The 13,398-nt window shown below is 42.1% G+C and overlaps 2 protein-coding genes across 8 annotated transcripts in view; one reads left to right on the top strand and one right to left on the bottom strand.

Moving 5' to 3' along the window:
* PHC3 (polyhomeotic homolog 3) overlaps nucleotides 1-9,607 on the top strand; it is a 35,718-nt gene extending 26,111 nt beyond the window's left edge. For all 7 annotated transcript variants that reach the window (XR_012661463.1, XR_012661464.1, XR_012661462.1 and 4 more), the window contains one exon: nucleotides 746-9,607. Coding sequence is in view for 4 of the 7 variants with exons in the window: in XM_075098497.1 (XP_074954598.1) it covers nucleotides 746-900 (155 nt within the window). In the remaining 3 variants the exon portion in view is untranslated. The remainder of the gene's footprint in view (nucleotides 1-745) is intronic.
* Nucleotides 9,608-9,610: 3 nt separating this feature from the next.
* On the bottom strand, nucleotides 9,611-13,398 carry GPR160 (G protein-coupled receptor 160). Its single transcript, XM_075098503.1, has 2 exons — nucleotides 13,228-13,398; nucleotides 9,611-11,662 (listed from the first exon to the last, which is right to left on the bottom strand). Exon 2 carries the CDS (start codon nucleotides 11,606-11,608, stop codon nucleotides 10,589-10,591), a length of 1,020 nt encoding a protein of 339 aa, XP_074954604.1. The 5' UTR covers nucleotides 11,609-11,662; nucleotides 13,228-13,398; the 3' UTR covers nucleotides 9,611-10,588.

Consider the following 13,398-nt stretch of genomic DNA (forward strand, 5'->3'; position numbering starts at 1 on the left):
GTTCTTGAGTGGAAAGGGGCCCTCAGTTACTTGGGACAGTCCAACCCATGAAGAGTCCCTTTTGTCACGCTGTAGGCGTCAGTAACTCAAGACCACATTATTTCATGTTCAGAAAAAGAGTTTATAATTAAAAAAAAAAAATCAGCTAGTTTAAAGTTGCACTTGTGAAGTGACTTGCTGCTGTGTGTAGAATATTCACTCACGTAACTGATGATAAATGTCTTCATGAGACAGTTACGCTAATGCCTATAAATTAAAATTCTGTTTATTTAACCCAGTGGTGGTAACAGATGGAATTTACACCCATTGGAAATTGTAGCTAAGTGAATTTTCTCATTGAGTTGTTCATAGCAATTGAATATGCATATCTTTTTATTGAAGGAAAGAACCCACTTGAATTATGCTCTTGATTGCTATTTCAGTGGTATATTGCCAGTCTCTTCCAATTGTGAGATCATGGCAACCGTTCCTCTTAATGAAATGAGAAAGTTGTCTTTGCTAGGACTTGGAATTTCCAGTGAGTAACTCTCAGTGTCATTAGAGGCTGTGGTAAAAATTACTTTCAGATTATCTCAGAAGTTGCTATCGTAATATTGAACTCTTTCATATACCCTAGGTTGCACAGGCTAAAGGGGCAGGCATGGAAATTATGTAGCTGAAAAGCTCTAGCATGGGCAGAGTCATTTCATTTAAGAATGCACGTTTCTAACCCAGTAATTCTTTTTTTTTTTCTGTTGCCTTGTAGGTTGTCAAGATATAGCGGATGAATTTAGAGCACAAGAAATTGATGGACAAGCTCTCCTCTTGTTGAAGGAGGATCACCTTATGAGTGCAATGAATATTAAGCTTGGACCTGCATTGAAAATCTGTGCACGTATCAATTCGTTGAAGGAATCCTAGGGGGTGAACATGAAGTTAAACAACAGTTTCTCAGTGACAGAACTGACAGTAATACGCCAACATCTTCACTGTGGCATGAGTATTACTGCGATGTTTTGTTAAATATATGGGGTTTTCCCCACATAAAGACTTTAAAATGTTCCTTTGATTATACCAGGTAGTCCTCTGTAGTTTCCAGCAATTAATAGTTCATGGTAAAGCCTGAGGAATACTTTGAGTTAAAGTGGGAGTTCATGGAAAAACAAAAAGTGAAATATGCTGTGATAGGTTAAATATTCCCCAACATGTACTTTATCTTATATGTTTAAGATTTACACCTCAGCACCCACCCCAGTCTAAATGCCATTTGAAATTTGAATTGTGTTGCTGTATTCTGAAAGAATTTTTCCCCACATACAGCAGTTTTTGGACTGAAATAACAGAAGTGTCCACAGACCCTGTGGAAGCACTAATAACAGTAAAATGCTATGCATTTAGTTGTGCTCTCTGAGTTTCTTTTAGTCTTGAGCAAATTGTTTGTGAGGGGTAGGTTGGCAGCCTGTTTTCCTTGTGTAGGCTTGCCCTCATCTCTGCCACTGTAGTATTTTCTTGAAGTCTGGAAATACTATAAACCATGTAGATGTCTCATCAAAATCCTCATCATCAGGCTACTGAAATGCAATGGCATGACACTCTTGCCAGAGGTAACTGAAGCACATGTTACTTTACTCTTTGTATGCTGCTATGCACTAAGAGGGCATTAAGTTGTTAGGTTTGTAGTTTCGCATGCTGCTAGTTAAACTAGACCAGCAGTTCTCAAATGGGGGTTCAGAGTGGATCCTGAGAAGGTGTGAGAACACCCAGGCTTCAGGTTCCTAAATGCTGGGGTGTGAGGGGCTGGAAACTGCAGCCAGAACTAGCTCATGTTGTGGCAAGTGTACTTTAAAGACTGGAGGTAGAGAAGGAATAGCATAGCTCAGATGCTCTTTTTCTTTATACCTCTTCTAACTTGTCTTTCCCTGTAGTGCATTCCCATTGCCTCACTGGAAGCTTCCAAGCACCTTTTATTTGTCCACTGGCTAGCGTGAGCCAGGCTTGCAGTAGCCTGAGGAAGGAGCATGGTGAGTTGCTCAGTGACCTCGGTGTGGAGCAGCTGCTGCTGCTGCAGCGAGGGAGCCTGGAGGAGCTGCAGGTGGGCAGGAGAAGTGCCACCTCTGGGCAACTCTGGGAGAAGTCTCCAGGGGCCCTGCTTTGTCCCCCTGGCAGGAGATTTTGACTTAGATGGAGCAGACCCAGGCGGTGCAATTTTAGTGCCTCCCTCTGTCTTCCCTCTCTCGCCCTCTGTGCGGAACAAATACATGTTTCCCCAGTTACTGACACTCTCAGAAGCTGCTTGGGCTCTGAGGCAGCGGCGCCTTCTTGGCCTTCACTTCCCCACCACCCATGTACAGATGTTCGTGGATGTATTTTGTACGTCCCATTCCCTCCCTTTGCAGCTCCACTCCCCTTGTGTACCGACCTAGACCCCTAAGCTCTTGTATAGGGAAAGAAGGGTATGTGTGCTGATAGAGTTGTTGTGTATATTTGAATTAAATATGTGTATTTGTATGCAAATAATGTATTTTGTATTTTATGCAAATTAATGCATAATACGATTGTGTAGGGAGATATTATGGGGGACCCTAAAGTATTCCTGAAAAGAAGAGGGACTGATCTAAAGTTTGAGAACTGCTGACCTAGATCACAAGGAGTCAATGCGCGTACACTGGCTGAAAGGAAGGTTTATGGCAGGTAGATTAATTTGTATATTATTTAACAGATCACCTTAAAGAGTAAATTGGGATTACAGAAGAATCTGTGCTTCATTTTCCTTTAATTAGATTATTGCTTTGTTTCTATTAACAGACTTTCTACCATTATCTTCCAGAGATCAGTATTAGAATCATTGTTTTTAATTACAACTGTTTGAGCTTACTAATAGCAGATGTTGCTAATATTTTTATTAACCACTGAAGCTCCAAGTTAGGACGACCCATTGCTGTTACGTGCTGGTATGTGGCGAGAGCCCTTATCCAAACAGCACCAAAGGCTTTAGGGAATTAATCGATGTCTGGATTTACTTTGGAGGGAAGTTGCTGAGCACTTTTTAATTTGTTTTTTCTGTCTTCAGTTACTGTTGTCAAATAAACTTCTTAGCTGAAGGTTCAACGTTTGGCAATGTTCATTTGAAAGATGTTCAAATGATGGAGACAGTAGGTTCCCATTTGTAGCATTTCTGTAAGATACACTGTGTAGCATATCTGTAACATAAGTTCTAAAGGATGCGTTCTGTTTTGATGAGCTAATTGAAGACTAAAGAGATCTTAGATATTTATCCTTTGGCTTTTGTCTTAAAGTTTTATTATTTTTATATGAAAAATTCACATTTTTAATCTGTCTTCTGATTGTACTGTTCTTTGGCAATGTAAAAAGTAGGTATACGTAAATGTGATTTGATAATGGCTAAAGGCGTATTTCAAAATGTGGACTTACGTTCTGAGCCTCATTTAGACCTGCAGTTAATCACAGTGTTGTTACATGCATGAGAATTTCATGGTTGTTTTAATTTTGCTTTGTTAGACAGCTTTCAGGAGAACTTCTACAGCTAGTGTTTATATACGGCTCCTGGACATAATCGCCGACAGATGCCAGGAGCTCGGAGCAGACCTGATTAACGCACGTCTGTTCTGGTGGTTCTGGTACACTACATTTTCTGTGGTTTTGGGAGAGCCACAGATAGTGACTTATGCTTTAAATATTCATGAATGCAGCAACTAAGAATGTGGGCCTCATGCATATTGAAAGTTTTTTCTCCCTCGCTGATTTTGGCATTAAGCAGGAACTTAAAAGCAGACACAGCGATACTGACCTATACTGGCAGAAATGCACGTGTATTGGAGTGTTTGCTGGTATAGCTGTGTCAGTAAAATCAGTTTTAAAAAACAATCACACCTGTATGTGAAAGTAGGCTGGAAAACTTCCAAGTGCAACTAAAGTCTGCTTCAGAAGCTGACTTTTTTGAATATTTTTGAATTTACTCAAAAAAGCAATATAGTACTTAGAGTAATATTCCTCCAGAACCGTTTTGCATACCAGTGCAGCTTGTTTCTGTTCAGATCAATGAGGTTTTCCCAGGCTTATGCTACCGTTTTCCATGGCTTTCCCCACAAATGAAGCTAGACCCTCATGCAAAAGAGGAAGTATTGCAGATTTTAATTGGCTGGTTTTTAATACCTGCTCCCACTGGATGGGTCTGCAAGAAATCCTTTTCATTATCTGTATTTCCTGGGGTTTTGTATTCTGTGTTCAGACTGCTGCCATTGTGGGCTATGTCTAGTGGTAATCCCTGCAATATTTCAGTTCCTATAGAAAGGAATACAGATTCCATAGGTTCTTAGCTCAAAAGGGAGGTATGTCGGGTGGCTTTTTCCCTTCTTTTTCCTCCACTGGTCTCCACCCTACCCTACTCCTTAATGCAAACTGCAGCATTAGCTCAGGGCAGAACCCTCTTGCTGAATGTGACTGTCAAGATTTCTTCTGATAGAATTATAACTATTAAACTTGTCTCAGCTTCAGGGTTTATTTGAGGTTTTAAAGAAATGCACCTGAATGGTCAAAATGGGTTATGCAGACTCGCCTGATTAATCTGGCTCGTATCACTCAGCAACCCTGCTTTGCATCTTAGAGAACTCCAGCAAGGAAGCTCGGCCACCGCTGCTGATGAAAGTGCTCTGGGAGCTTTCGGCTGCTCCTCATTCAAAAACAAGCATTGCAAATTAATTGCTAACTTCTCCCAGCCAACCCGTATTACCTCACATTTGGCACATTCGTAAGACTTTATCACCTTGCTTGTATAGGGAATGAAAAATAACCATCTTGTCAAGTTAAACTGTCAGTTGTCTTGGATCACCAGAGAATGTTTGAAGGCTTTTTAAACAGACTGCTCTGTAAATCCATTCTTCTCCCATTAATCCATGATACTTTTTTCCAGAAATGAGGTTCCTGATGGAGGGTACAACCGTTGCTAGATGTGTGTCAGTGAGGTATCTCTGATAGAAGGTTCATGTCCTGCAGGCATCCATTTCCTTATTCTTCCCTGTGAAAGCAGGTTTTCTTTCTTCCCCCTAACTTCTTTTTGGACAAATCAAAAGGCTGGATTCCCACTTGTGGACAGAACAGATGGAGGCCATCATAACTGCAGATATGGCAGCGAGAGGAAAGAAATGGGATAAAAATAAGTATTTGAACAAGTTTACAACTGCTTTTGGATCGCTTTGTCTCAATCTAAGCTGTAAGGAAACGTTCAGGTATAAAACCATTTCCTAACTGTAGCTTGAATGCAAGTTTATGTAGTATAAACACTACGGGTTTAGTGTGTCACTGCCTGGCATCCTGGTGAAAACTAAGGCCTGTTTGAGATGACTGCTCTCATTTTAGCATCACAATATCAATCCTGAAGCTTATAGCTCAGTAGCTTAAGGAATTTCTTACCCGTTAACAAATGTATAGCTCTAAGTGATCGAAGAATTCAGTGGCAGCTGTACTGTGAGCCCTGGTTTTGCAAATAATTAGACATCCACATGGTCTGTAACATGAGTAGTTCTTCTGATTTGTGTTGAGACTGTTCATATTAAAATTAAGCATATGTATAAAAGCTTGCAGGGTTATATCTTCACCAGTATTGCATAGAGGTTTCCTCTTAGCACAGATTCAGATATACAGTTGTCACTCACTAGCCAGACTTTTACTCGTCAATTGTTTTAGGCTGCAGATAATGACTCTGCAAAAGAATCAATCTAGGATACTTTTTCTTTAATGTTCACCCAACTTAGTTTATTAGAGATGGAGAGAAACTAATGTTTCAAAGTATTTGGTTTTAAATGTACTGGTCCTGTTGAATGCTCAGTGGAACAGGTATGAACAGAGCTATAAATGCATAATTTCAAAATAAGGTGCTGATAATTGCTCATTAATTTTTAAGTCACTCTTGCAGCGAGCTGTAGTTTCAGAGAGGAAATATTGTGAGGAGGAAGAAATTTAAACTCATCTAATGCTTAGTTCATTTACGCCAAGCCTAAAGTAAGTTCATTCTAAAGGAATTTGCCTTTAGTCGTGAGAATTCATTTAGACCCTGTCGTTTCTATGTAGTTATATCCGCTGGATGGCTTTGCAAATAGTGACATTTAAAAAAGAGGTGGGAGTTACAATACAGAGAAGTGCCTGCTGCGTAAATGCTACATCTAATTTCTTTTTTTCAAAAAGCTGTCCCTAATAAGCCTAAGAGCTGACGGACAGCCTGGACCTGCAGCCAGAGCCTGGGACACGGACTGAATACAAAAGCAGTTAGTGCACATTACCCTAACCTGTAAGAATCGGGCACATTTGGTTTTACCATCTTCGTAACTTCGGAGGAGCTCCCTCAAGTGCCATTTCCTTCTCCATATAGGTTTCTAAATGTGCTTCTTGCCCTGTTGGGTGTCAGCTGCGTGGGTTGGAGCATTTTGTGTCCTACTTGTCCCCTGGGTCTCACGGTCAGCACTTCCACGTGTGTTGAAGGTCCCCATCCTAACCCGCTGCGTGGGTTTGTGTCACCTCTGCATTAAAGCTCAGGCACACCTGCTCGTTCGCTTGAAGGTTGTGCGTGTTATTTACTGATCTCTTACAGCTAAGGAAGAAACAAAATTCAAAGATGTGAATATGCTTGTAATTGAAGATACGTAGTAAGCTTATAGTCTAGTTTCTAGATCTAACTTGATCTAACTTTTCCAAAGCACAGTTCCGGGAGCTGCTGTTATGAACAGATTTCAAGTTCAAGAACTATAAACTTCCAGCATGTGTTAGCTTCCTGCTGAATTGTCCAAACTGGGCACAGGAAGGAGCTAGAAAAAGGAGATCTGAAGAGATGTTTTCCATCTAGAAAGACTTAAAATTTGAGCACAGTTGTACCTTCATAGAGTAGCGATCATAAATATCGGTTCAGCGCAATGCATAGCACTTGAGGAGCATTTTAATTGTGCATAAAAAGCACCGTGTTGGTACGTAGGGTTGTTGATAGTATTGTTCATAAGTACTAAATCAGGATATCCTTGCTGACGATAGGATTAGGCCAGAAGCACAAATACAATTGATTCATGAGGCGTATCTGCTTTGTGGGCAAAGTCTGGTCAACCCGTGGGAAGACTCGTGTTGTCCTCCGCTGCCTGGCCAGCATCTTGGCGGCGAGGATGTTGCCATCCTCTGGCAGCTTCTTGCAAAGTCAATGTTGGAAAGAACAATGAGATATTCCGCACACCCAACTTCCTTTTTAAGTAGTCTTTGGGTTACAGTGTTAGCAAAGCAGTACTGATCGGGAAAGAAGTGAGTAAAGAGTGAAGGGTTTTATGAACAAGTGCCAAATGCTTCTATTTAGAGCTGAAAATACATAGAATATCTCACTAAATTTTTACAGGATTATTTTTATGAGGAAAGTACTAAAGTTTCTCATAAAGGGTTAACACTTCAGCCGCTGTTACTGTTAATATCAAACAATCCTATAAGAATCAAAGACTGCAAAGCGTTTGAATGGTGTAAGGTCGTGAGTTGCCGGCACAACACGAGAAGTAGCATACAGAGGAGAGACAGCAGTAGCTGGCTGTGGTTCTTACTATTTCAGGGATTAGCACCTCCCTAGCACGGCTCCTCTCCTCTTTCCGTGTGGCAGTGAAACTGTAATCCTGTTCTGGAGAGCGGTGGGTTACGGTTATGTGACTGGACTCGGGGTTCATTGCTGGGACTTCCCAGAAGCACCAGCTAAAAGGGGACGCACGGAGGAAGGGACATAGTCGTCAGGAGGGCAGCGGGATAAAGGTCCCTCCACAACTGGTGTCTCCCTCCATAGAAAGGCAAGAATAAAAGTGGGCTTACACAGAGAGCCGCTATTAATGTATTTTTAAACACCACGATTAACGTACTTTAAAACAGTCACTTGGCAGGCTCAGACTCCCCGGCGGGATGCTACGCGAAGACCCGCAGAGCCACTGCTACCTTCTTGGTGGGTGTAGCGAGAGCTTGGTGGTTGGTGCTCCTGGGCGCTTCTCCCCAGAGAGCAGGGAAGAACGTATTTGCCAGTAACACAGTGGTGTAACATTGGTATGTTAATACTCATTTTGGCCACATGTTGTGGCTTCCCTGTAAAAACTTAAAAGTTTTAAAAACTTAAAATGGCTTTAGAAGCACTGCAGCAACTGCGGGAGTTCTGCCACGTCAGGGTAGATGGGGTTGTGTAAAATGTAATTATGGGTTGAGGAGCTGAACCGCGCTGATAAATCAAATACATCAGCAGCCTTACCCAACTTCTTGCACTTCCAGTTCTGTATACGTTAATGAATCAGAAGGGCGAGACAACCACACGAAACAGAAGCATCTGAAGTGTATGTTCTTGAAAATAGCTTTGCCTTCATCTGGTGTGAAATGGATTTTAAATTAGGAGCTCTCCCTTGCCTGCCGAGTCTGTAGGGATTACTGGCTTCCTGATCTTCTGAAATGCCTGGCGCATTACTATATTTGCGATATTTGCTGGTTTTTAAATGGAATTAAGTTTTGTAAATGTTTTTCCAACCCCGTTTCAGTGGGTGTCCAGTTTATATAAAACCTGAAGAAATGCTGTGTTAAAAAAAAAGTGATTAGACACGATTTATCCTAGAGCATCCCAAGCGCTAAATAACAGCAATTACAATTTGAGAGAGCAGGGAGTGGTTGCTTAAGGTTGTTTTTTCAAGTTAACGTCATATGTGCTTTCCTACTTTTAACATGGAAATAGAATTTCCCCAAAATATATTTTCCAGCATAAAGGATGAAATAATTTGTGGTGCCAAACGTTTCCAACGATGTTGCTAAGCATTGCCTCCTCTTATTGCACTAGTTTTAAAATTCAGTTTTTGATGATTTAGTTTCCTTTTGATGGCCTTTTTAACCCAACTTCCCCAAACCATTTTCTACAGCTGAAAAATGCACATGTCCTTTTGATTCCATCCCTGAAACCTCAAAGAAACGTACCACAGGCTGTGGGTGAACGAAGCACTAGGTGAGGTGAAGTAACAAATCAGAATGATAACTGGACTTTGATTTACTGCAGAAATGTGTGATTAATATATGACTGAGATGTGATTGTGTATTCTTATGGAGTGAAATACTGGAATATTCTTTTATAAGAAATTTTAGCCCACGTAGCATTAAATCCTGCAATTAAATCTATGTCTATAATTGATATATGATAATGTAAATTAGAACCCCAAAATTAAATTTTGCAGTTGAAGAGCACACAGTGAACTATGTAAAAATATGATCTTTGTGAATCATTTTTTTGAAAAAGCACTTTCCTATTACCAACTAGCATGTGAATGAATTTTAGATTCATTTGTTATGATCTGTAGAAGTGAAATTTTTCATCTGTCTGTTAATGGGTAAATTCATCATACCAACGCTGAAACAAAGCACCTTATACTATGCTGCTTAAACTTGCTTGTAATTGCACCTTTTGTTATCTGCAGATTTTTCTTAATGAGTATTCTTGTGCGATATCATTGCGCCCTGTGGGTCTGGGTGAGTGATTAACCAACCTGCAGCATCATTTACTTATATAGTTTCTATTTCAGTACAACATTGTATTGTGAGTTCAGTGCTTCAGAAATAAATGCTACTTCCATTTGTCTGCTGTGGTTGTGTATTGTTTATTTCTCTTCTACAAAATTAAATCAAGACCTTCATGAAACTGTAAGAATTTGAAAATTGAGAGTGGTGTTGTTAGAAGCCTGACTAATTCTTCCCCTACTGAAGCAGTCCCACTTCAAATTTAACTATTTTAAAGTAATATTGGCTTCAAAATAAATTATATTTTAATTTAAACCATTCTTTAACCTTGGGCAGGTATTTATGTAGAGCAACCAACCTTGTTGCTTCTTGCTCTGGCTGTAATCATTTAATTTTTAATATGTACATATAGACAGTAGAGGAGCAGTAGCAAAGAAAGAATGAAACATCACCTTTCCTGTAGTTGCAGAAGTTGCACATCTTGTACTGTTTTTGTACTAGGTAAACAAAAGTTTGTATTTCTGTAGGAGTTGCAGCTTTATGTTAACTAAAACGATTTGTTTCTCTTTAAACAGACAACAACCCATAACTGAAATCCAACTGACAAAAAGTCACACTTCAACAAGAAAATACACTTCAAAAACCGCAGAAGTTCTTTGAACCTTTGACAGCAGGTTAACACGTGTACGTATATGTTAAAAGGGCTCCAGCTCTGAAGACTTTTTATTGCATTTTGTAGTATAAAACCTGAGATCATTCCGTTTAAAGCAAGTGTAAAATTCTAGTAATAAACGTAAGGCTTAACTGAAAACTTGCATTTTGTAAGTAGTGGTCTTTTCTTAAACCTGTTCTTTCCAGTTAAGGCTCTCTGAACTGGCAGGTGCTTACTGCCCACTGGAACCTGGCGGGGAAGCACACAACGTCCCACGCGCTGGTGCAATATTCATCGCAGTAGTGGTGGACGTTGGACTGTTTTCCATGGGTTGTAGCTCTGGAGATGTTTCCTTGCATTATCTGTAAGGACATGGGCACAGAACGTCAGAGTACGACGCGCCTCCCTCGCCTCCCTCGCGCAGCACTGACCGGCAGTCTTAGCAGCTCATTAACAGATTACAATGACTGTGCCTGGCTTATCAGCTGGCTCAGTGTTTTCATTGTTAAATGGCATAAAGCAGAATTTCCAGGTGACAAATGGATCTGTAGACCACATCTCCTCCGTCAGTTCAACACGGTGACATCGACACCAGTATGCTACTGCGATGAGAAAGCTGTTGATGAAGTACAGCCAGGGGATGTTCATCTCCATGTAGGCTGGAATCTGAGCACCGGGAACCAAAATGATAATTTGAAGAAGAACGAAAGGTGCCCAAGTGCCAAGAAAACAGATGAGGAGCCTGGTCAGGAGCTGCCGCTTAAAGCAAGTACTGTTGTCGTTAGGCACGTAGGAGAACATCAGAACGGGCTGGCTGGCAAAGGAAACTACCCTGACAGACAGCAGCATGGCGACGACCTCCTTCCAACAAGCCAGGAGAGCCACGCCTATCAGCAGCACCATGGCACAGGAGACTGAGTAGCTCTGCACGCTGGCATAGAGAGGACACTGATAAGGAGAAAAATGGTTCTGCTTTTCTAGTTCTTCATAGATAGCGGGAACTTTCAGAATACAAAAAAACCCTGAAATCCATATAATAACCACAGCAAATAAATAAAGTAATCTTTGAGCTCTTTTAGGAAATTGAGAGGTTTGGGCGATAGTCATGTAATAATCCAGACCAGCCACAAGATACACCGGGTAATGCAAAATACCGTAGGTAAGAGAAATGATCTGAGTGAACAGGCAAATGTGGTACTTTGTAAATCGCACGCCCCAGAGTGCAAAGTCCTCAAAATAGAAAATGAACGAGATGCTCAGCAGAAGTGTGAAATCGAGAAGTGCTAGTGAGGCACAGAAGTATCCCATAAAAGTAACTTTCACTTTTTTTGGCGTAACTTGTAACATGAAGAAATTAAGGAACACTTTTCCAAGTATAATCAGGAGCAGCATGCAGCTGATTTCAAGAGGTTTGTTGACCTGGGTGTAGTGGTACTGACCAGAACAATTTTCACAGAGGATGGCAGCCATCCTCCAATGGTGAGAACCAGCAAAGTAAGTATCACAGGGCACATTGCTTCATATCTGAAAAGAAAAAAAAAAAAAGGTTTGTAAACATTTATTTCTGGATACCTCTACCAGTTAGTTAATCATGGAAATTATCAAATTTACATCTGAATTTTCCAGGCTCCTTAATTAAGAGTAAATAGCTTCACTAACATGTCATTAAATTGTCAGGAAGTGCCTACATTTTATGTTCTTCAAATTGTGTTCTTGAGAGTTGAAAGGACAGTCTAGACCTAAGTTTCTTTTCCAGCTACTGTCCGAAGGAAAGGCTTAGGAAATAAGGTTGGCTCTGTTCCTTTCCTTCAGAAGGCATGGGAGTCCTTCTGTCCAGCTGGGCAGAGGGATGGATATTTCAGAGCTCCTACATGTTTTGAAGAAACTGGACAAGCACAAGTACAGAAATCATACAAGACAGAGGAGATGTTACAGTATGGCCTCACAGTTCATTATGCTCATAGAATCTGTATGGAATTGAGACTGCAGAAATAGCCTGGAAGCAGAAGAAGCATCAGCCCAACTCATCCTTTTTTGGTGCTACAATCCTGGAACTCCGAGGCAATCCAAAGCGCGCACACTTCACTAGTCGATTGGGCTTTTTTGTTCATCCTTTAGCAACATAAGTACTACAATGATAGACACCTCAATATGCTGTTTTTTCCTCTTGGACTTCCATAAGTTTCCGTATGATAACTCTTTTCTGTGTGTTAATTCCCAAGGAAAATGAGCACAGGATGGCTTCACATATGTGAGCAAGACATATTACACAAAGCTGTACACGCTTTTCTTCCCTGTTTCCTAAAGAAGCAGGATGGTGTCAGCATTCTCAGTGCCTGCAGAGAAAAGCTAAGAAAAGCCAAGGCAGCTGTAAAAAGGAATTGCCTGTTAGGATCACTGTTAACAGGGATTCACTTGTATTTAGATGCCTACATCTTAGCACTAGCTTGCCAGCGTTTGTGAACATCTGAGTTGGTGCCTCCTGAAGAGCAGAATGGGAGAAACAACCAGAAGTAACTGGCAGTACAGCTTGAGAGGTACCCACTAGCTACCGCTGACCTCAGTTACGAGCCTACCTGGCTGCATCACTGTTCATCTGTACGTTTCATCCTCTAAAACCGAACACATTTTACAGTACAACTTAAAACAGCCTTCCTGGTGTATCTCATCTTCGCATATTGGATGCTGCACTTGCGTACAAGGAAGAGGAATCCTGCAGGCAGGGCAGGGTCATAGTTCATAAGCGATCCCTCAAATCCATTTGTGTTATTATCGCGCCAAACCACCTGTACGCAGGTCAGGCTTTTCCTCTGCTGTGCAAAGACCGGGGCAGAGGAGCGGAGGCGGCGGTAGCACCGCTGCTGGAAGGGCGCTCACCCTGCGGGTAGCGGGAGGGCTTGTGCCCGCTCTCGGGGGGCACAGGCTTGCCCCGACACCCCTCTGCCAGCAGCCCGGGGCTGTCCCCCGTCCCCGGGAGGGTTCCCCGCCGGGGTTCCTGCTCTTCCCTGCCGGGCTGAGGGAGGCGGCGGGCGCCCTGAGGGGACCCCGCCGTGGCTTCCCGCCCCTCCCCTTCTCCTCCAGGCACCCACCTGCTGCGGCCGCCGGTCCTCCGCGCTCCTCCTCGGCCTCCGCTGCGGGGACCTTCCCCGGCTTCCCGCCCCGCCGCGGCCGCCTCAGGCGGCGGCCATCTCCGCCCCGCCGCATCTCACCGGGACCCGGGCGGGATGGGGAAGGAAGGGAAGTGAAGCGCTCGCCGCCCC

Source organism: Phalacrocorax aristotelis, chromosome 7 (genome assembly GCF_949628215.1).
Source record: "Phalacrocorax aristotelis chromosome 7, bGulAri2.1, whole genome shotgun sequence".
NCBI classification, from domain to species: domain Eukaryota; kingdom Metazoa; phylum Chordata; class Aves; order Suliformes; family Phalacrocoracidae; genus Phalacrocorax; species Phalacrocorax aristotelis.